We start from the raw sequence: 23,090 nt of genomic DNA, 5'->3' as shown, positions 1-23,090 counted from the left end.
ATTCATTAAGGCTAACAATTAGATATTCTTACCTATTCTAACTTAAATTTTTATTAAATGTATACAATGCATAATCAAATTTAGTAAATTTAGTCTTTCAATATCAAATTTAAAATTTTGCATTGATTGATAGATATATAATATTTATTTAATATGTATACATGTTACAAAAGCAAGTTATCAACTTTAAATGGTTTCCTTTTTTAATAAAAAATTTTGTCATTTATATTTTTATAGTAAATTGATTTCTCCATTCTCATCATCCTTTTATTAATGTTGTAATGATCAAAACTAGGAACCATATAGATATGATATATTCCAGAATTTGCGATGGTTTTTTAAGGGGCAAAATGAATACATTCATCTAGATATAAATATTGTTGGAAATGTAAATATTATACTCAAAGATGATGGAAACAAAAACTTCTTGTTTTTTATAATGTTTTCAAAAATATTATAGTTTTTCTTAAGAAGAATTGGTAAAAAAATTTTAATTAGTAACATTTTTTTCTAACATATTCTATATTATATGAAAAATATAGAATTGTAGTTTAGGGAGGGAGTAGCTTATGTCATATGGAGATCTAATATATCTTGGTTTTTAATCTCTAGGGAATAGCTTATATGGAGCTTATAAGGCCAATTTTTGAAGTGATAAAGTGCTTTGGTGGTCCAACCAATACATACATAGACCATCACCGAAAACTTGAAGAACATATGAATGATCTTCGAGAAAAAGTGAATGTTTTAAACATTCGAAAGAGAGACCTCATATCAAGAAAGGAAGAGGAGCTTCGTCACAGAAAAGTGGTGAGGGAAGAAGTGGAGTACTGGTTTGAAGCTAAAGAAAGGTAAACACTGAAATGGAAAAGATTGAAACCAAGTTCCACGCTGTTTCATACTTCTTACGTGGTCGTCTTGGAAAATTTGTTTGCTGAATGATTGAAGAGGTAGAGGAAATTCACCAAAAAGGTAGTTTCCCTGACGGTGTGACAGTCTATGGGCCTCCAACCACCGGGGTGATGTTACCAACACCAAATCTAGAAGGTGAAATCGATGTAAAAGAACAAATTTGGGAGTATTTGATGGGTAATAAGGTTGGAATGATTGGAGTATGTGGAATGGGTGGTATAAGGAAAACTACCATCATGAAGCATATCAACAATCGATTGTTAAAGAAAAGTGAGAAGTTTGATATAGTGATATGGATCACTGTATCAAAAGAATTGAATATTTTTAGTTTGCAAAAAGATATTGCAGATTCTTTGGAACAGTCTCTTCCAAAAGATGATGAATTGCAACGAGCATCAGCATTAAAAGATGTTTTGGAGGGAAAGAGATATGTGTTGATCTTAGACGATGTTTGGAAACGGTTTTCTATATTGGATGTGGGTATCTTTGAACCAACAATAGGTATGGGGAGGAAAGTTGTACTCACTAGTAAATCGATTGAGGTCTGTCAATCTATGGATTGTAAGGTGGTCAAAGTGCAACCGCTTTCAAAGACATAGTCCATGAACTTATTTTTAGATCGTGTGGGGCATAGTGTTGTACAAGATCAAAATTTAAAAGACATTGTCAACAAAATTGTTGAGCAATGTGGCGGTTTACCACTTAGCATTGTCACAATAGCTGGAAGCATGAAGGGGGTAAATGATATGTGTGAGTGGAGAAATGTATTAACTGAATTAGAAAATCGTGTGAAAAGTATGAGAGGATCGGATGTTGAAATATTTGAGCGTTTGAAGTTCAGTTATGACTATTTGAAAGATCCAAAAATCCAAAATTGTTTCTTATATTGCTCCTTGTATCGTGAAGATTTTGTGATTGGAAAAGTTGAATTAATTGAAAATTGGATAGATGAAGGACTCCTTGATGGCTTAAGGACTAGACAAGAAATGCGTGATAGAGGCCATAGCATTTTAAATAAGCTTGAAAATAATTGCTTGCTAGAGAGGGCTACAACTAGGAGTCGCAAAGGAGTTAAGATGCATGATGTTTTGAGAGACTTGGCATTGTATATTAAAGGTCATCAGTTCATGGTAAAAGCCAATATGCAGTTGGAGGAACTACCAAGCGAGCAAGAATGGACAGTGAGTGTTGAGAAGGTTTCTTTGATGCATTCAAAATTAATAGAAATCCCTCCTCACATATCAGCTGAGTGTCTTCATTTGTCAATTTTGATATTGCAACAATGTGGCTTAAAAAGGATTTCAGAATCTTTCTTTAAGCACATGCCTGGGCTAAAAGTTCTAGATCTTTCTTGTAATTATGAGATTGTGCATCTACCTAATTCCATCTCTAACTTGAAAAATCTCAATATATTGATGCTTGCTAATTGTTACATGTTAAATATGTGCCTTCATTAGCAGAGCTCAGAGCACTGAGAAAGTTGGACCTTTGGAATACAAGAATTGAAGAGTTACCTCATGGTATAGAAATGTTACAAAACCTTAGATATCTTCGTCTAGAGTCAAGGCATCTAAAGGAGATACCAATGGGAATATTATTGAAGATTTCTCATCTGCAATGCTTACTGGCGGAGTTACATTTAAGGGGGGAAGAAGTAGGCAAATTGAGGAAGCTTGAGTGAGTTTCATGTTCATTTTGTGACATGCAAGAGTTTAAGAAATATGTAGAGTCTACACAAGGTAAATGGCCTACATCTTTCATTTTTCAAGTGGGACCACCTAGGGGTATTTATAATACGAATTCCCCAGATTTCAAAAAAAAATTGAGAAAGCGGTTGGATTCACAAGTTTGGAGATAGAGAGGTGTGATGATAGAGTGCTCCCAGATTTCGTAAGGCACCTGACTGGAAGATATGTAAAATTAGTGAGTGTGAAGGGATGGAGTGTGGGGTTGACTTGTCATTATCGTCTTGCAACGCACTTCACAACATTGAGGAGCTACAACTAGATGACTTGCCAAACTTGTGTGAAGTTGTGAGAGTAGGAGTAGGAGTAGGAGTAGCGGTTGAAATTGAATCTACCTCTCATGCTCCAACACCACCTGCCATCTTCTCTTCTCTTAAAAAATTGATTTTGTGTAGTTGTCCGAAGATCTAGAAGTTGTTTCCAGTGGGGCTATCGCAGGGCCTCCAAAACTTGGAGGAAATTTATGTTAAAGGTTGTGAAGAAATGGAGGAAATAATAACATCAGAAGAAAATCACAAAGAAGAAGGAACAACATTTATTCTTCCCAAATTAAAATCATTGTGGTTGCAAGACTTACCAAAATTGAAGAGCATTTGCAGTGGTGGACTTATGATTCCTGCAGATTCTTTCCAAAAGCTCTTTATATACAAATGTCCAGAAGTAAAGAGGATCCCTTTGTCTCTTCCCCTTGTTGAAAATGGGAAACCATCTCCTCCTCCTTCTCTACAAAAAATCACAGTAAGCCCGAGAGAATGGTGGGAATCAGTGGGATGGGATCAGCCTGATGCTAAGGATGTCCTTTCTCCCTTTGTTTTTTATTTCTGAGTTGTAGAATGAGATGGAGAAGAGGTGTTTGATTAAATGTGGCTGTAAGGCTCTTGCTTCTTATTAAGAACTGCAAACATTAATTGTGAGTTTATTTTCATCCACATCCTGTTTTTATTTCTTAATTTCTCATTTGCTAAATAATTACTTCTTTTTAATATCAAAACAAAACCAAGTCTTTAGTTTTATGAATAATGCCAAAATCTAAAACTCAACATCCTTCAATCTGCATTTCTCCGCCAATTGCCATCTAACACCTCCTACATCCCCTCCAATTACACCTGCCCACCTCTTTCCTTTATTTTCATTTTCACTCACATTTTTCAAACTTGGTTTTAATTTTTTTCAAATTTTGAAAGAAAAAAAAACACACTCTATCTACAAAAATAATAATAATTAATTAATTACTACTATAAATAAAACTCTAACGCTTGAATGAAATACTTCGATTATTATGAATGAAAATGTTGAAAGATATAATAAAATGACTAAAAGGTTTTCAATTTGCTGCAGGCTCGGAGATTATGGGAGGAAGGAAGGCACCCTTGTTGAACTTGGTGATAAATTCTTGGGACTATCCTGCAACCTATCAGATGTGAGACAATGCAGTCTCAAATGGTTGATGAATTGGAAATCATTTAATGCAAGTAAGTCATTGAAGTTATGTTTGTCCAATGAAGATAATAATTAGAGCAACAAGCTTCATATTATTGAGAAATACAAATTATCTGGAACCTCAATGTTTATAATTTGTTTTCTGCTGCACTTTGTGTTTGCTTCATTCATCAAAAGTCAGTCAATCACATCATCTTATAAAAACAACGCATGATCTACCCACCTGGCATTTCTATTTTAGATGTCAACCATCCAAAGTGTCTCAAGTAGAAATCATTGATCACAGGACTACACATGAAATACAGAAAGCAAGCTTGGATGCTTCTCTCATTTGCTCTAAGAGACTTCTTTGACAGATATGGACTTTGTGGTTCAAAAGGGAATTGTGATGGTGCTCAGCTTCCACTTTTTAAAGGATTCAAGCCTTAATTCCCTGAAAGCTGATGTTTAAGCCTGAATTCCCTAAAAGACAGAACTAATCAGACTGGTCCTAAGGGTGTAAGCACAATAAGCCATTCAACTGCCAAAGCGGATTTAAAAATGCCAAATGCTACACATTCTTGGGTGACTAAAACTATGAATCTCAAGGGATGTAGGGCTAAGTATCTACAGAACTATTCCCATATGGCATACACTAGTTCAGATAACAGAGGAAGAGGTAGTGGTTGGGCCCTTTGGTTTGATAATCTGATTGATTACAGACAATTTGAATCAAAAGGGCAGGATCTATATGTTAGAGTGTCTTCTTCAGAATCAGGTATGAGTCTGCATTTTCTCTTGTTTCCGTTGCTTTTTTCATTTTTGTTCATGTATGCTTTTCCTTATCAAATTTCGCAATACAGAATTGAAAGATAAGCCTAGGATAAAACTTCCTGCAGTAATTGCAACACCACTATGCTGTGCTTTTGGGGTTGTATACAGTCGGTCATTACCTTTACAGAGGCAATGCAAAGTTGAACGGTAATTTTGATATACCCTTCACAAATATGCTTATTTTGCTCCTTTGCTAAATAAACAAAAAAATAATTACTTTGTTAATACTGATGCTAGCAAATCCACATGCAGTTTCTTCAAAAGAGTTAATTAAGTTCTTTGCCTACATCCCTTTATTTTCTTTTTCACTGACATATTACAAGTCAGGTTTGAAATTTTTTCAAATTTAAAAAGAAAAAAAATCTGTATACATAAATACAATAATAAGAGAACTCTAACACGTAAATAAAATCTTTAAATTATTATGAATTAAAATGTTAAAAGATATAATAAAATGATTAAAGTAATATTTATGGTCCATAGTATTCTTTTTCTTATATATATATACGGTCACGTTTCAAACTAGCATTATTTAAAAAATGCTAGTATAAAAACATTATGAACAAGTTAGTAGTTAATAGGATTATTGCAATCATAAGAAAATCTTTAACAGCACCAAGCATGCCTCACTTGCCATAAATATTGTTTGATTCATTTATGAGAGGACTTCCTCTATTTGTGATCAAAATCTTATAACTTAATTCAACCCCAATTTATTGATTTAGCTGTTATCCTCCAAATCCTTGTTGAACAAGTAAGATTGATTAGACATTATTGTTTCCTTTTCCATTTGCTGCAGGCATGTAGAATGAAATAACCATATCGATGTTAGAGGTTGGTTAGGGAGTTGTATCCTCACATCTCTCATGCTACAAACTCTGTTTATATACTGTTCGTAAGACTATGCTTTGAGTTATGTTTTAATAATCAAGTAATTGCATACCCAGCTGATGCTTGTGCCGTGTGCTTTTAATGAAAATGTCTACTGGTGTGCAATGGTTGATGAATTGGAAATTATTCAATACAAGTAATTATCTGGAATCTCAATGTTTATAAATTGTTTTCTGCTGCACTTTGTGTACAGTTCATTGATCAAGAGTCAGTCAATCACATCATCTTATAAAAACAATGCATGATCAACCCACCTGGTATTTGTATTTTATATGTCAACCATCCAAAATGTCTCAAATAGAAATCATTGATCACAGGACTTGCTCCTAACCAAACTGATGATACAAGGCTACACATGGAATGCAGAAAGCCAAGCTTGGATGCGATAAGCCAAGGGTGAAGCTTGTTGCATCTATTGCAAAACCGCTGTGTTGCACTTTTGGGGCTGTTTAAAGTCAGTTATTACATTTACAGAGTCCGCGGAAAGTTGAAAGGTAATTTTGACATATCCTTCACAAATATGTCATTTAATTCCTTAGTTAAATAAACAAAAAAAATTACCTTGTTAATAGTGATGCTACCTAATCCACTTATCCACATGCAGTTTCTTCAAAAGAAGTAAATTAGATTGTTTGCTATTTCATTGGAATAATCTTTCTTTTTTTCAAAAAATAAGTAGTTTTCAATGCTTATTGGTGTGAAAAATGAGTTTTCAATGCTTGGTTTTGTGTGATCTCAAAAACCTCACCAGCTTTTTGTTCAGTTATCTAGCGCAATCAGAATGCATATTTTATGGTGAATAAAAAGCCTATTTTGACTACTATTTCAGAGAAACAGAAAACAATAAGGAAAATGATTCAGAAAATCAAGGCCTGGATGAAGACTTGGAGCTTCCAATATTTGAGCTTGCTACTGATAGCTTTTCTATGGACAACAAGCCACGGGAAGGTGGTTTTGGACCTGTTTATAAGGTAACACTATCTGATTTATTTGCTTTCACAAATCATGTTTTCACTATGTTTTAGAATACTAATTATCAACTTCCCTAGTATGTTCAGAAATAGAATTGACCAACATGATATAGCCTTCTATGGCTAACGTTAGTATGTACTAAAATGTTTCAGGGGCTAGAGAAAACCATGTGATAAAGGACAGGAGCACTGAATCGCAAAGCGAAGACTCATAAGTCCGGTTTTTCGACTTATCATTAGTATCCAAAACAAGCAATGATTTCTCCATTGACAACAAACTAGGACAAGGTGGTTTTGGGCATGCATACAGGGTAAATTTGCAACATTCTGGTGAAATTGATCAGAAGACAAAGTATGAAGTATGTTTTGAACAAAGTTACAACTCTTTAAAGTACATTTTTTTCAGGGTAACCTGGTAGATGGACAAGAGATAGCTGTGAAGGGGCTTTCAAGAAGCTCTGGACAAGGTTTAACTGAGTTCAAAAATGAAGTAGCACTAATTGCCAAGCTTCAACATCAAAATCTTGTAAAGCTCCTGGGATGTTGCATTGAAGGAGAGGAAAAGATGCTGGTTTATGAATATATGCCAAACAAAAGTTTGGACTTCTTCAATTTCGGTATTCAATCTCTCAATAATCCTATAAATTCTTTAGGACTAGTTTATATCAAAGAGAGATCCTTTGTTTTAACTTTAATCCAATATTCCGCTTGTAAAGGTTTAGTTAGTAGATGAACTAATGTGATGCCTTCCCTTTTAAAAGAACGAGTTGATTAATCCATGATTTCTCTGGGTTAGACATATTTATTACTCCATCAGTCTCATATACAATCTGCAGACGTTACAAGCAAGAATTGAACAATATTTAATTGATTTTTTCTTTACACAGTTGGGAGCTCAACCAGGTTGAATTTTGTACTTGATGTTCAAATTGTGCCCTGAGGCCCATGCAATTCGATAGTGAAGTCTTTTAGATCATCAGTAGCCTGTCAAATACCTCAATTTAAGTTGGAAAAAATCAACTTCTTTTTATTACCCAAAAAAATGGGGAAAGTGGTGAGGGTTAGTGGAAGTCAATTTGTCATAACAGATGATATGAAAGGTCCCTGTCAACATTGAGGAAAGTTTCTCAGAAATTCTTTCTCCCCAAACAATTGCTATCCTAGGACTTCAAATATCCAATCATGTGGCACCCTGCATGTATTTTGCAAGCAAAGTGCTTCATATAGAAGCTATCCTTTCTTTTCCATATAGTTATGAGTACTTACTAATTGTCTCATAATGTTCTCCAAAGCTTCCCATGCACTAATTGATAATATATGAAGCTAAGGCTGCTCATAAATATAGTTATAGAAAAATGTGAGGAAAAATCTCCACTGTACTCTTCTCAGAAAGTCATAATTCTCTTTAAAATTTTTATTTGGCATTTTTGTGTGAAATGGCCACTCTCATATTCAAATCATCCATCTAGGAAGACTGCATTATCTGATCATTAATTTGTGCTATATAATTAGCATTTGTAAGACTTTATAATTACAAATTCCATTTTGGAGTAAGATTATATTCCTTGCAACTTCAGATATTGGTTCTTGTAGATAAGTCCAATCCCTTAATTATTCCAATTTGAAGACATGTTTTGCCTAATCAGCTAGGGCCTATTAGAAGTATTTGGCAAAGACATGCCATCTGACAATATTATGTAGCATGGAGTAAATGATATATATTGTAATACCCTCAAAAATATCCTACTTAATTAATTATATAAAAAGCTATAATTTATATTAAATAAATAAATAAATATAATACAAGTTCAACTTTTTATAATTACCGTTATGATTTTGGGTTTGTTAATAAAATAGAGAATAAAATAAGGACCTTTAAGTAAATAAAGAAGTTTAATTAATATCAGTTTTCTTTATCACGTTTAAGTTAGTGGGGTTAACGTCAGTTATTTTATTTGACAATAACTCACTAAATCACTTTAAAAAAAATAGTAGATGTCAATTTATTTCATCAAACTCAAACGATAGACAGCCAGAGAAGTTTAATATCAGGGAAGAAGAAAGACAAAGGAAAGGGAAAAGTATTGAAGGAATTGTTGATTAAGGTAAGTTGGTGTTGTATTGTCATAGTTTGGGTACAAAAAACCCTAAATTAGTTATATTTTTTTACCTTTTATTTAAATTCGGCACTTTTCCGATGACTTTCCGGCAGCATGATGGGTACCAATGGAAAGGTCTTGAAAAGATCTTTCCAATGGTTGTTTTAGCATCTCGTTTGGCCTTATGATTAGGAAGATATGAATTTTTGAAGTTAATTAGAAACCTAATTTTCAACAGTTTTGACAACCAATCTTTGGGTCACCGGAACTCCATATTCCTGCAACGTTTTTGGTCGTTTCTTTGAGAGCTTTTGTAGTATGAAATGAGATGTTTATTTTGGCATCAATGGCTTTGTTAGAGGCTTCCTGAGTTAAGAGAATTAAAGCCTCAAATTGGGCTCGTTGATACTGGAAACTCAAAAATCTGGATATTTTTGTGACGATTTTGAGAATTTTTTGCTTTCGAAACTTGAGAATTTTCTGTTCTTTTTAATCGAAACAAATTTTGGTGTTGTAGTATGATATGAATACTTGATATTGGTGTTGCTTTCATCACTGGAAATTAATCGGGTTAAAAGTTACAAGTGCTTAAAGTAGGTCAAATGGCCATCCAGATTCTGAAAATTCCTGAAAACAGAAAATTCCTTTTTAATTTGTTTTAAAATTTGATTTTAATTAATATGTGATAAATTCTATTGTAAAATTGGATATGTGATTTCTACTGTATTTTTATGTCAAGAAGTATGTATCTTTATATTTTATAAATTTATTTTCTTAAATTAGTAGATTTTATTAAAATATCAAAAAATTTATGAAAAATTATAAATATGATTTTTCAAGAGAAATTAGTGTTATCTCTCTATCTGAAATTAAAATCCTTACTGATTTTATGATTTAAGTTTAATTCTCAATCTGATTGAAAATTTTGTTTAATTCAAAAATATATATAATAATAAAATATTACCTTATTAACCAAAAATGTTCATAAATTGTAATAGAAGTCGTTACACACCCTAAGTGCTTAGGATGGTCAACAGAAAGTCACCTTGTAGGATCTGTTCTCAAATTCAGTTCTGATTTTTAGTTCTAAAAAACATAAAAAAAGTGTTATTAAAAATATTTTTAGTAACACATTTTTAAAATGTGCCGTTTTAAGTCAAATTTGTTGTAGTGTGTGTAATTTTGATCGTTTGGAAGACTCAAAATTCTAAAATTATTTTTTCTATTACTTCTTATATCATGAAGACTGCAAAATTGAAAGAATAGAGTAAAATAGAGAAATGAACCGAGGAGGGACTCCTCCATGAATTTAGACTAGACATAGCAATGCATGACAGTGGCTATAGTATGTTAAACAACCCTGAAAAAAAGTAGTAATAATGATACAAGATACTGGATTAGATGGATGTACTTAGAAACTTCATTAAAATAATTCGACGGAATTATAAAAATTACAATTTTTACATTTTAATTAATTATCGATCAAGTGAATTAATGTACCATTAACGAATGGACTTTACATCAAATTTGTTATTATGTAAAAATTTACAGAAAATAATAAGTGTTACATACAATATTAGTCAAGCTAGCTAGCTAGCAAGCAGCAAAGGACATACTACTTTCTTTGATTGTTTCCAGATAATTTTGGTCTTTGCCTTAAGACATAAACATAGGTGCCCTTGTGAAAGAAAGTTGTGTGAGGACAATAATACTAGTGTGTCAGTTTTTCTTCAATTCATATTTTCTTTATTGGGACAGAAGAAAAGAAGGACAATGATGGAGGAGAGTAGGCCCCATAATTCAGTCCTACTTTGTCAGTTTTTCTTCAATTCACATTTGCATTATTGTGAAACAGCTTCAAGGGGAGTTACTTTACAGTTTCTGCGACGACTTTGCATTGAGTTGCTGACTTGTAATTCTTATTTGCTTCATAATTATTGGATTCTCTTCTCACCGAAATCATCTGCTTGTTGCTATTGCTGCTATTTTTCTTGACTGTGCATGTTTCTCAAATTTAACAAAGACCTTCTTGAGTCTTTTCTGTATATAGTATAAATATACAAGTACTTGTCAACATTTCCCAAGTTTTAGTTTTTATCAATAACCCTTGTGATATTGGTAATGACCTGTTATTCATCAGATTATATCATGAATGATATAATCTATGATTGACAGGGCTCGTTTTAAAGTTGGTCCTATGCATGCACATGTACATACATATAATCCAGGCACTGAACGAAATAGCTTAGATGATTGTGTCTTTAAGAAAAATGAAGCAGTATTCACTCTCATTTTATCATCTTTTATTGGATTCCTATTTGCTTTATTTTGAAGCAGCTTTAAGGGAAGTGACCCCGAAAACAATATCATGACTTGCATTGACTTGCCCACTTGTAAATTATTAATTCAGTCTCTTGTCATTATATAGGAATTTGCAAGGAGATGTGTTGTTTGTTATTTTCTTGATAGGAGGTCGTTGCTTCATTTGACTTGGTGGCTATACATAGTAATCTGATGTGGCTATTTAGTGGAAAATCAATAAAAGGAGCTATAACAATCTGGTTGCTTCACTGCCATTAAACACAGGGCTCTTTCTTTCCTGTCTCCTTATAAAATGGACTCCATTTAAGAGATCATAACCTATTTCATTATGAACATAATTAAACCATAGTTATCAGCAATAAGAAAAGAATTCAACACCGAGGACTTAAAGTATATATGAATTCAAGCACTTATAAGTTGGACTAAATTTAGGAGATCATAACTTATTACATTCTGTGTATAATCAAACCTTTGTTATCAGCAACAAAATTATAATTGTTCAGTTTTTTGGTTAGACTAATTCACTTATTAAATTATAAACTTTTATTAATGTTATAAGTTTCTTAATCCAGGGACCAGGGCATCTGTTAAATTCATATTTGCATTATTGCGAAACAGAAGACAAGGACAATAATGGGGGCGTGGAAAGTAGGACAAGTGGCCCCATAAGTCAGTCCTACTTTGTCAGTTTTTCTTCTATTCACATGTGCATTACCGTGGAACAACTTCAAGGAAACTGAATTTACATTTGCATTACTGTGAAACACTTCAGGGAAAGTGAATGTACAATTTGTGCGACGACTTTGCATTGACTTGCCAGCTTTTAATTCTTTTTAGCTTCACAATTCATTGATGCTCTTCTCAGGGAGATCATCTGCTTGTTGCTGCTAAATTTCTTGAGTGTGCTTGCTTCCCCGAACTTAACAAAGACCTTCTAAAGATAGAAGTATCAGTTCACTGTCTCCCTGAACCAGGTAAACTGTTTATACTTGTGTGATTTATGTTTATCTTTGATACTAGTAATTAATCAGAATCTTAACTTATAACATAAATTCATCTTCCCATACCTTCCAACACAAGTTGGGCATTTATTTTAGTTTCCACATAAATATTTACCTAGTCCACTTTTCAATAATTCATGTGCTTCATTATTCATTTTCTTCTCATAGATAACAGTTTGGGAGGAGATCTGCTTGTTGCTGTTTTCTTCACAAATTTTGAAAGAGATCTTGGTTTCTTGCTTTTACAAACTTAAGACCCTCTAAGGATACAAGTATCATCTCATCTACCTCACTTGTCCAGGTAATTCAACTATTTAACATAGATTTGGGTTCATGTTTTCTGGAGTCTTAGATTCATCATCTTTCCTTCCACTAAATTATTTTGATTCTTTGTTTTGTGTCATACCTCTATTTTCTTAATTAGGCGTATAATTCTAAAGACTATAACACATAAGATTTTCACCTTTATTAACACTACTAATTTTCCTTGTTAATTTTATGGCAGTTTGTTTCTTCTGCCTATGAAGTTTGTGCTTAACAAAAAGACAAGGAGGTTTGTGGATCATTTTAACTGACCTTTTGGTTTCATCTTTCCAAATAATTTGAAGAACAAACCAGGTATATATCCTGAAGGTCATTACTCTCACAATTTATTCCTGCAATTATTTCTTAATTAATGTCTTTGTGGGATACATTGGTGTTATCACAAGCTTCCTTACTTATGTTTAGATTATATTAATCCATAATTGAAATTTTTTAGGATTGTTCAAACAAATATTAATTAATATTCTTTAGTGTCTTTGATGTTTATCTTTATTGAAAATTAGTTTTTCCTCTTTATCCCTCCTTTTATTGATGATGTAATTAAATTTGTGATAGCTATCAACAGGGAGGGAAAGAAAAATAAATCATTTATGGTTTATATTTACTTAGTTTTGCTTGAAAGTGAAATATTAAGGAAAATTTGAAGGAAAATATAAAAAATAAGATAAAAGAAATAAAACACTTGGTAATGCTTTATAAAAATATTACAGATGCTTCATCCAGTATTCTAAAATGGAATTTAAGAAATACAGCAATTAAACAGTTCATTACTAATTAATCCAACAATAGAAATTCGGAATTTTAGTTAAAAACAAAAATGCTTTTACATATATATTTTTTGATATTACAAGAACAAATACAAATTGCAGTCATGACAAAACAAATGATTACATTCAGTGTAAAATATCAATGAACAAATTATCAATAAAATAAATAACTAGCATAAAAGTAATATCGAACTTACACATCTTCCTTACCATTGAAACAAAGCTTCATTGACAATTTTATCTTTGTTATATTCAAACATTACAGGTGGAGCAAGAATCTTAATATACGTTGGGTTTTTAAACTGCAGTGAGCTTATAATATGGATTGGATATTGTCATCTGTTGAAGTGATAAGGAGCTTTGGGGGTCCATACATAAATCATCATCGGAAACTTGAAGATTATATGAATGAGCTTCGAGGAAATGTGAATAGTCTAAATTCCCGAAAGCGAGACCTCGAACTAAAAATGGAAGCAGAGGAGCGTTGTGGGAAAAAGATGAAGAAAGAAGTGGCGAACTGGCTCAAAGATGTAGAAAAGGTAGGCAATGAAGTGAAAACCATCGAAGAGGAGTTCCGTTCTGTTTCATTCTTGTCACGTGGTCGTCTGGGAAGTTTTGTTTGCGAAAATATTGAAAAAGTAAACAAAATTTACCAACAAGGTAGTTTCCCTGATGGTGTGGCAGTTGATGGGCCTCCAGCCACCGGGGTGACATTACTAACACCAAATCTAGAAGGTGAAATCAATGTAAAAGAACAAATTTGGAAGTATTTGATGGGTGATGAGGTTGGAATGATTGGAGTATGTGGAATGGGTGGCATAGGGAAAACTACTATTATGAAGCATATCAATAATCAATTGTTGAAGGATAATCGGTTTGATCAAGTGATATGGGTCACCGTATCAAAAGAATTGAATATTTTCAAATTGCAAGAAGATATTGCAAATTATTTGAAACAAGCTCTTCCAACAGCTGTATTGCAACGAGCTGCAAAATTAAAGGATATTTTGGAGGGAAAGAAATATGTGTTGATCTTAGATGATGTTTGGAAACGATTTTCTCTATTAGATGTGGGAATCCCTGAACCAACATTAGGTATGGAGAGAAAAGTTGTATTCACTAGTAGATTGATTGAGGTCTGTGAGTCTATGGGTTGTGAGGTGGTCAAAGTGCAACCGCTTTCAAAGAATGAGTCCATGAACTTATTCTTACATCACGTGGGGCCTGAAGTTGTACAGGATCAAAATTTAAAAGACATTGTCGATAAAATTGTTGAGAAATGTGGCGGTTTACCACTTAGCATTGTGACGATCGCCGGGAGCATGAAGAAGGTAGATGATATTTGTGAGTGGAAGAATGCACTAATTGAATTAGAGGAGCGTGTGAAAAGTGTGAAAGGATCGGATATCGAAATATTTGAGCATTTGAAGTTTAGTTATGATCGTTTGGAAGATCAAAAAATCCAAAATTGTTTCTTATATTGCTCTTTATATCCTGAAGATTATATAATTAGAAAAATAGGATTAATTGAAAATTGGATAGATGAGGGACTCCTTGACGACTTACAGACCAGAGAAGCAATGCATCACAGAGGTTATAGCATTTTAAATAAGCTTGAAAATAATTGCCTATTAGAGAGGGCTACAAGTTTTTATGATGAAGAAGCAGTTAAGATGCATGATGCTTTAAGGGACATGGCGTTGTTGTATATTAAAGGTCATCAGTTCATGGTAAAAGCCGGTATGCAATTGAAAGAATTCCCAAGTGAGCAAGAATGGACAGTGAGTGTTGAGAAAGTTTCCTTGATGCAAAATCCAATATTAGAAATTCCTCCTCACATATCACCTAGATGGCCTCATTTATCAACTTTGATTTTGAAACATTGTGGCTTAAAAAGGATTTCAGAATCTTTTTTTAAGCACATGCCTGGGTTAAAAGTTCTAAATCTTTCAGATAATCGTTCCTTAGAGTATCTGCCCAATTCGATCTCAAACTTGAAAACTCTCAATGCATTGATACTTTCTGATTGTGAGCAGTTAAAATATGTGCCTTCCTTAGTAGAGCTCACAGCACTAAGAAAGTTGAACCTTTTGCGCACAGGAATTGAAGAGGTTCCTCATGGCATAGAGATGTTAGAAAACTTGAGAGATCTTCGTATGGAGTCAACGGATTTACCAGAGCTACCAGTAGGAATATTACGGAGGATTTGTCATCTCCAATGCTTAATGATAGGGATGACGCTTGTAAAGGGAGAAGAAGTAGGCCAATTGAGGAAGCTTGAGTGGGTTTCATGTTCATTTCGCAACGTGCAAGAGTTTAAGAAATACGCAGAGTGTACACAAGGTAAATGGCCTACATCTTTCACTTTTCAAGTGGGGGGACCACCTGTGTTTTGGGATATTGATTTAGGGCATTCCCTAAATTTCAAAAATATTGAGAAACGGGTTATATTCACAGGTTCGGAGATAGAGAGGTGTGATGATAGGGTGGTCCCACATGACCTTCAAACTTTAGGTATTGACGAGTATAATGATTTCAAATGTTTAAACAACATTCCTTTGTTTCGTAAGGCGACTGACTTGAAGAAATGTCAAATTTGGGAGTGTGAAGGGATGGAGTGTGTGGTTGACTTGTCATTATCGTCTTGTGACGCACTTGACAACATTGAGGAGTTACACCTATTTTTGTTGCCAAACTTGCGTGAAGTTGTGAGAGTAGGAGTTGGAGTAGGAGTAGCGGTTGAAATTGAATCTACCTCTCATGCTCCAACACCACCTGCCATCTTCTCTTCTCTTAAAAAATTCCATATGATAAGTTGTTCGAGGGTGAAGAAGTTGTTTCCAGTTGAGCTGTTGAAGGGCCTCCAAAACTTAGAGACAATTCAAGTTGAAGTTTGTGAAGAAATGGAGGAAATAATAGCATCAGAAGAAAATCACAAAGGAGAAGGAACAACATTTATTCTTCCCAAATTAAAATCATTAAAGTTACAGTTGTTACCAAAATTGAAAAGCATTTGCAGCGGGAGAGTTATGATTCCTGCAGATTCTCTCGAAGTTCTTGAAATAGTCAGATGTCCAGAAGTAAAGAGGATCCCGTTGTCTCTTCCCCTTCTTGAAAATGGGAAACCATCTCCTCCTCCTTCTCTACAATATATCAGAATAGGCCTGAAAGAATGGTGGGAATCAGTGGAATGGGATCAGCCTGATGCTAAGGATGTCCTTTCTCCCTTTCTTCGATATTTATGAGTGGTAGGCTCTTGCTTCTTATTAAAAATTGTAAACATTGTGAGTTTATTTTCATCTCTGAATTTCTCATTTGCTAAATAATTACCACAATTGAAAAGCATTTGCAGTGGTGGACTTATGATTCCTACAGATTCTCTCCAATATCTTTATATAATCAAATGTCCAGAAGTAAAGAGGATCCCTTTGTCTCTTCCCCTTGTTGAAAATGGGAAACCATCTCCTCCTTCTTCTCTACAAAAAATCACAGCATGGCCGAGAGAATGGTGGGAATCAGTGGAATGGGATCAGCCTGATGCTAAGGATGTCCTTTCTCCCTTTCTTCAATATTCTGGCTTATAGAATGAGATGGAGAAGAGGTGTTTGATTAAATGTGGCTGTAAGGCTCCTGCTTCTTATTAAGAACTGCAAACACTGTGAGTTTATTTTCATCCACGTCCTCTTTTTATCTCTTAATTTCTCATTTGTTAAATAATTTCTCTTTTTTAATATCAAAATAAAACTAAGTCTTTAACTTTTTATTTTTTTAAATAAAAATAAATTCTCCAACTCAACACCCTTCAATCTGCATTTCTCCGCCAATTGCTATCTCACATTTCCTACATCCCCTCCTATTACACCTTCCCACCCGTTTCCTTTATTTTCATTTTCACTCGCATGTTTCAAAAATACTTTGATTATTATGAATTAAAATGTTGAAAGATATAGCAAAATGACTAAAAGGTTTTCAATTTGCTGCAGGCTTGGAGATTATGGGAGGAAGGAAGGCACCCCTGTTGAACTTGGTGATGAATTCGTAGGACTATCCTGCAACCTATCAGATGTGAGACGATGCATCCACATTGGTCTTTTATGTCTACAACAGCTCGCTATGTCATCTCAATTGTCCCCCTGAAGCATCTTCATCTGGCAAGCCTGGATCATTCTCACTGAATGAAAGAACCGCATCGATGTTGGAGGTTTGTTAGGGAGTTGTATCCTCATATCATTCCCTGAAAGATGGAACTCATCACACTGGTCCCAAGGGTGTAAGCAAAATAAGCCTTTACTGCCAAAGCAGAGATAGATTTATCATATTTAAAAGATTTGAAAATGCCAGATGCTACACATTCTTGGGTGACTAGAACTATGAATCTCAAGGAATACAGGGCTAAATGTCTACACAACTCTTCCTATATGGCATACGCTAGTTCAGATAACAGAGGAAGAGATAGTGGTTGGGGTCTTTGGTTTGATAATCTGATTGATTACAGACAATTTCAATCAGAAGGGCAGGATCTATATGTTAGAGTGTCTGCTTCAGAATCAGGTAAAAGTCTACATTTTCACTTGCTTTCATTGCTTTTTTTGGTTTTTGTTCATGTATGCTTTTCTTTATCACCTGTTTTTTTGTTTTTGAAAGGTAAGCCTGGGCTGAAGCTTGCTACAATGATTGCAACACCACTATGCTATGCTTTTGGGGCTGTACTATCAGTTATTACATTTACAGAAGCTGCAGAAAGTTGAAAGGTAACTTTGATATATCTTTCACAAATATGCTCATTTTGTTTTTGTTTTTCTAAATAAACAAAAAAAAATTACTTTGTTAATACTGATGCTAGCAAACCCACCTGCAGTTTCTTCAAAAGAGTTAATTAGATTCTTTGCTACTTCATTACAAAAAATAAGTAGTCTTCAATCCTACATCTTTCATTTTTCAAGTGGGACTTGTGCCTTGGGTGCGACCACCACCTCCACCTGAGCCTTTCGATGGTTATTTTGCGTGTTTTCCAAATTTTAAAAAAATTGAGAAACAGGTTAAATTCAGAGATTTGGAGATAGAGAGGTGTGATGATAGGGTGGTCTCACATGACCTTCAAAGGTTGAACATTTGTGAGTGTGATGATTTCAAATGTTTAAACAACATTCCTTTGTTTCGTAAGGCGACTGACTTGAAGAAATGTCAAATTTGGGAGTGTGAAGGGATGGAGTGTGTGGTTGACTTGTCATTATCGTCTTGTGACGCACTTGACAACATTGAGGAGTTACACCTATTTTTGTTGGAAAACTTGCGTGAAGTTGTGAGAGTAGGAGTAGGAGTCGGAGTAGCGGTTGAAATTGAATCTACCTCTCATGCTCCAACACCACCTGCCATCTTCTCTTCTCTTAAAAAATTGGATCTGTTTTTTTGTTCAAAAATTAAGAAGTTGTTTCCAGTGGAGCTATCGCAGGGCCTCCAAAACTTGGAGGAAATTCATGTTGAACGTTGTGAAGAAATGGAGGAAATAATAGCATCAGAAGAAAATCACAAAGAAAAAGGAACAACATTTATTCTTCCCAAATTAAAATCATTAAAGTTGGTTGACTTACCAAAATTGAAAAGCATTTGCAGCGGTGGACTTATGATTCCTGCAGATTCTCTCCAATTTCTTCATATAGTTGAATGTCCAGAAGTTAAGAGGATCCCTTTGTCTCTTCCCCTTGTTGAAAATGGGAAACCATCTCCTCCTCCTTCTCTACCAAAAATGACAGTAAGCCCGAGAGAATGGTGGGAATCAGTGGAATGGGATCAGCCTGATGCTAAGGAGGTCCTTTCTCCCTTTGTTGAATATTGGTAGAATGAGATGGAGAATTGGTGTTTGATTAATTGTGGCTGTAAGGCTCTTGCTTCTTATTAAGAACTGCAAACATTAATTGTGAGTTTATTTTCATCTCTTTCTCATTTGCTAAAGAATTACTCTGATGCTCCAACACCACCTACCATCTTCTCTTCTCTTAAAATATTAGATATGTGTAGATGTTCGAAGATTAAGAAGTTGTTTCCAGTTGAGCTGTTGAAGAGCCTCCAAAACTTAGAGGAAATTAGTGTTAGCAGTTGTGAAGAAATGGAGGAAATAATAGCATCAGAAGAAAATCACAAAGGAGAAGAAATGGAATCAGCCTGATGCTAAGGATGTCCTTTCTCCCTTTCTTCATTTTTAATAGAATGAGATGGAGAAGAGCTATTCGATTAAATGTGGCTCCACTGCCCTCAATGGTACAGTGCCCTCTTGCTTCTTGTTAAAATTGCAAACATTCTGTTTTTATTTTTATTCATTTATCTCTTTCTCATTTGGTATATAATTGCTCTTCTTTTTATAAAAAAGAAAATAAGGTTTTTAATTTTATGTATGGCGGTAAAATCCCCAATCGAATACCTTTTTATGTACTGAATCTTCTTACCTCATTCATCCACAAAATGATGCATAAAACTTTCTCCTTCTCAGTCCAAACTTTATAACAGTACCAGCTACGGCTCCTTTGAAACTCAATGTCTATGTAAACCCATTTCATGTATAACATTGCTCTTAGCCCTTTTATTTTTCTCTCTTCTCAACATAGGTATTGGAGAGATATTACTGGTCATGACAAACCACTAATTAAAAATTTGTCTTTACCCTGCAATTACAAACAGAGCATCCCCTATTTCTCATAAATGTTTAGAAGCACTTCTTTGAAAGTGAGTGAGCAGCTAGCCAAAAGGCCCTGGCTAAAGATTAAAAACAAGATTACTACCTCTTCAGATCACTAATCTGTCCATTAGCTATAAAACTCTTTTTGAGCGTTTAGAAAGATGCCTAGCTAAGCTCAGGACATCATGAAATAAACTTCGAATTTTTATCAAAGAAGTTTAGCCCCCCATATTGACAAGTTATCATAAATCTAAATGTTTGTTACTTGTTTTCTACTGCACTTTGTGTATAGTTCATTGATGAAGAGTCAGTCAATCACATCATCCTATAAAAGAATGCATGATCTATCAGCCTGGTATTTCTATTTGATATTTCAACCATACAAAATGTCTCAAATAGAAATCATTGATCACAGGACTTGTTCTGAACCAAACTGATGATACAAGACTTCACATGGAATGCAGAAAGCCAAGCATACACTAGTTCAGATAATGGAGGAAGAGGTTGTGGTTGCGCCTTGTGGTTTGATAATTTGATTGATTACAAACAGTTTCAATCAGTAGGGCAGGATCTATATGTTAGAATGTCTGCTTCAAAATCAGGTATGAGTGTACATTTTCTCTTGTTTTCATTACTTTTTTTTGTTCATATATGCTTTTCTTTATCAAATTCCGTCATACAGAATTGAAAGATAAGCTTAGGATGGAGCTTGCTGCAGTGATTAGAACACTACTGTCCTGTGCTTTCGGGGCTGTTTATTGTCAGTTATTACATTTACAGAAGCCCCAGAAAGTTGAAAGGTAACTTTGATATATCCTTCACAAAAATGCTCATTTTGTTCCTTTGTTAAAAATTACTTTGTTAATAGTGATGCTAGCAAATCAACATGCAGTTTCTTCAATGCTTATCAGTGTGAAAATAGAGTTTTTAATGAAGCAAATGACTGGAGATGCATGGTCTTGTGTGATCTCAAAAACCACATCAGCTTTTTGTCCAATTATCTAGCTCAATCAAAATGCATAAGAATCTATCATATTTTATGGTGATTGCCAAGCCTATTTTGGCTACTGTTTCAGAGAAACAAAAGACAATAAGGAAAATGATCAAGAAAATCAAGGCCAAGATGAAGACATGGAGCTTCCAATATTTGAGCCTCATACCATAGCTCGCGCTGCTGATAGCTTTTCTGTGGACATCAAGGTAAGGGAAGGTGGTTTTGGAACTGTTTATAAGGTAAAAGTTGCATCATATAATTGAAGTTACCTTAAGTACAGAGAATTTATCTTTATTATTGAAGCTCAATCTAAAGTGTAGTTTTCCAGGGGACACTAGCAAACGGACAAGAAATTGCTGTGAAGAGGCTTTCAAAAAGTTCTGGACAAGATTGAAAGAGTTTAAAAATGAAGTAAAATTGATTGCCAAACTTCAACATCAGAATCTTGTAAGGCTTCTTGGGTGGTGCATTCACAGAAAGTAAAGACTGCTGGTTTATGAGTACATGCTTAACAGAAGCCTTCACTCATTCATTTGTGGTCTGAATCATTGAAAACCTGTCAATTTGGTTTGGTTTATTGTTTCTCTTATCATAAATATTTCATACATTTTACACATGGTGCAGTTTGCTGCTTCCAAAGATCAAAAATGATATTGGACTGACATGAAGAGAATACCTACCAATTGCCAGATCAAACAAGAAGTAAAGGACTGAATTGGTCCAAGAGTTTGGGAATTATCTGTGACAATGCTAGGGGACTACTCTATCTTCATCAAGATTCAGGATTGAGGATTATTTAGAGATCTGAAAGCTAGTAACATTCTGCTTGATCTTGAGATGAATCCAAAATTTTCAGATTTTGGCTCGGCTAGAACTTTTGGAGGAGACCAAACTGAAGGGAATGCTAAAAGAGTGGTTGGAACTTAGTAAGTGTCACTTTTTTTCATAATGTCTACAAATCCTCATATATTTATTGCTTTAAATGATGTTCTGCAGTGGTTATATGGCACCAGAATATGCTATTGATGGACTATTTTCAGCAAAATCAACTATCTTTAGCTCTGGTATATTACTGCTGGAGATATTAAGTTGGAAGAAAGATAAAGGCCTTTACCATCCAACTCAGAGCGCCAACCTTGTTGAACATGTCAGTTTCAGCAGATTTTTTTTTTTTTTTTTGGACTTGGGGAAGGGGGATTTGAACCCTGCTCTTTAAGCAGGGAGTATAATCAAATTTTAGTTGCTTATCTTGGACTGATAAAACCTAAAAGGGTTTCAATTTGTTGCAGGCATGGAGATTATGGAAATAAGGCACCCTTCAGAACTTGTTGAAGAATGCTTAGAAGAGTCTTGCAACCTATTAGAAGTGATACAATGCATCCATATTAGTCTTTTAAGTGTACAACAGCATCCTAAGGATAGGCCAAGTATGTCATCTGTGATTCTGATGTTGGGAAGTGAAACTAAATTGCCACACCCATACAACCTAGTTTTTTATTGCTGAAAAGACCATTTCATGAAGAAGGTTCTTCATCAGACAAGCATGTATCTTCTTCGACAAATGAAATGACTGTCAGTACTAGATGCTCGATAATTGATTAACTGTATACTTAACTCTTTCATCTCCAAGTCATTTAATGCTCATATCATAACAAAAAATAAAAATGCATGATAAGCCATTACTTATTTGTATTTTCTACATAAACTTAATATAAGGCTCTGTAATCATTGATGATATCTACGATCTTGTTGCCGGCCTGTCCCATGTGAAGTTCTTTTGCCTTGAATGTCATATATGGACCGTAAAAATATTTACAGGCATAATAATATTTTGATTTATTGTTTTTATGGGGTAGGCATATTCAGTTTCTCTCAATCAAATACATTTATTCTTATCAGCATGGAACATCTTGGCTTTAGCCCAATCATTCGATTGATTTCCGGCCGAACTCTATCATCTGAGATATATGATCTGTACACACTGCAAGCAAGATTTAAAAATGGCTGTTCACGGTTTATGTGCTAGGAAAGTGAAGTTTTTGTCATTGATCGCTGATTAAATTAATCTTGGGTTATAATAACTTCATCAAATTTACATCTCATCATAATGACGAGTTTCAGAATTGCAGCAACTTAAT

General features: G+C 34.2%; 2 protein-coding genes and 1 pseudogene across 8 annotated transcripts; all 3 read left to right on the top strand.

Annotated features, from left to right (window-relative positions):
* The first annotated feature begins 624 nt into the window (after nucleotides 1–624).
* On the top strand, nucleotides 625–3,571 carry LOC148761458 (disease resistance protein RPS5-like; annotated as a pseudogene).
* Nucleotides 3,479–22,032, top strand: LOC108662717 (G-type lectin S-receptor-like serine/threonine-protein kinase SD1-1). 6 transcript variants are annotated; one of them, XM_088808016.1, is made up of 8 exons: nucleotides 3,479–3,567; nucleotides 19,304–19,543; nucleotides 20,374–20,560; nucleotides 20,641–20,758; nucleotides 21,035–21,191; nucleotides 21,281–21,490; nucleotides 21,577–21,878; nucleotides 21,949–22,032. In XM_088808016.1, exons 3-6 carry the CDS (start codon nucleotides 20,395–20,397, stop codon nucleotides 21,344–21,346), a joined length of 507 nt encoding a protein of 168 aa, XP_088664142.1. In that variant the 5' UTR covers nucleotides 3,479–3,567; nucleotides 19,304–19,543; nucleotides 20,374–20,394; the 3' UTR covers nucleotides 21,347–21,490; nucleotides 21,577–21,878; nucleotides 21,949–22,032. The 6 variants fall into 6 exon arrangements, with proteins under 6 accessions (XP_088664142.1, XP_088664147.1, XP_088664144.1 ...); XM_088808021.1 differs by lacking the exon at nucleotides 3,479–3,567 and having other exon boundaries at nucleotides 19,120–19,543; nucleotides 21,035–21,158; nucleotides 21,291–21,490; XM_088808018.1 differs by lacking the exon at nucleotides 3,479–3,567 and having other exon boundaries at nucleotides 19,120–19,543; nucleotides 21,035–21,158.
* On the top strand, nucleotides 11,924–16,555 carry LOC148761457 (putative disease resistance protein At4g27220). Of its 2 annotated transcripts, XM_088807980.1 has the most exons (4): nucleotides 11,924–12,167; nucleotides 12,363–12,495; nucleotides 12,700–12,812; nucleotides 13,594–16,555. In XM_088807980.1, exon 4 carries the CDS (start codon nucleotides 13,606–13,608, stop codon nucleotides 16,528–16,530), a length of 2,925 nt encoding a protein of 974 aa, XP_088664106.1. In that variant the 5' UTR covers nucleotides 11,924–12,167; nucleotides 12,363–12,495; nucleotides 12,700–12,812; nucleotides 13,594–13,605; the 3' UTR covers nucleotides 16,531–16,555. The 2 variants fall into 2 exon arrangements, with proteins under 2 accessions (XP_088664106.1, XP_088664105.1); XM_088807979.1 differs by lacking the exon at nucleotides 11,924–12,167 and having other exon boundaries at nucleotides 12,277–12,495.
* Nucleotides 22,033–23,090: the final 1,058 nt, after the last annotated feature.

Source organism: Theobroma cacao, chromosome 7 (assembly GCF_053813885.1).
Source record: "Theobroma cacao isolate CCN51 chromosome 7, ASM5381388v1, whole genome shotgun sequence".
NCBI lineage: Eukaryota > Viridiplantae > Streptophyta > Magnoliopsida > Malvales > Malvaceae > Theobroma > Theobroma cacao.
The sequence above is the reverse complement of the archived record's forward strand: the minus strand, read 5'-3'. Positions and strand labels throughout refer to the sequence as shown.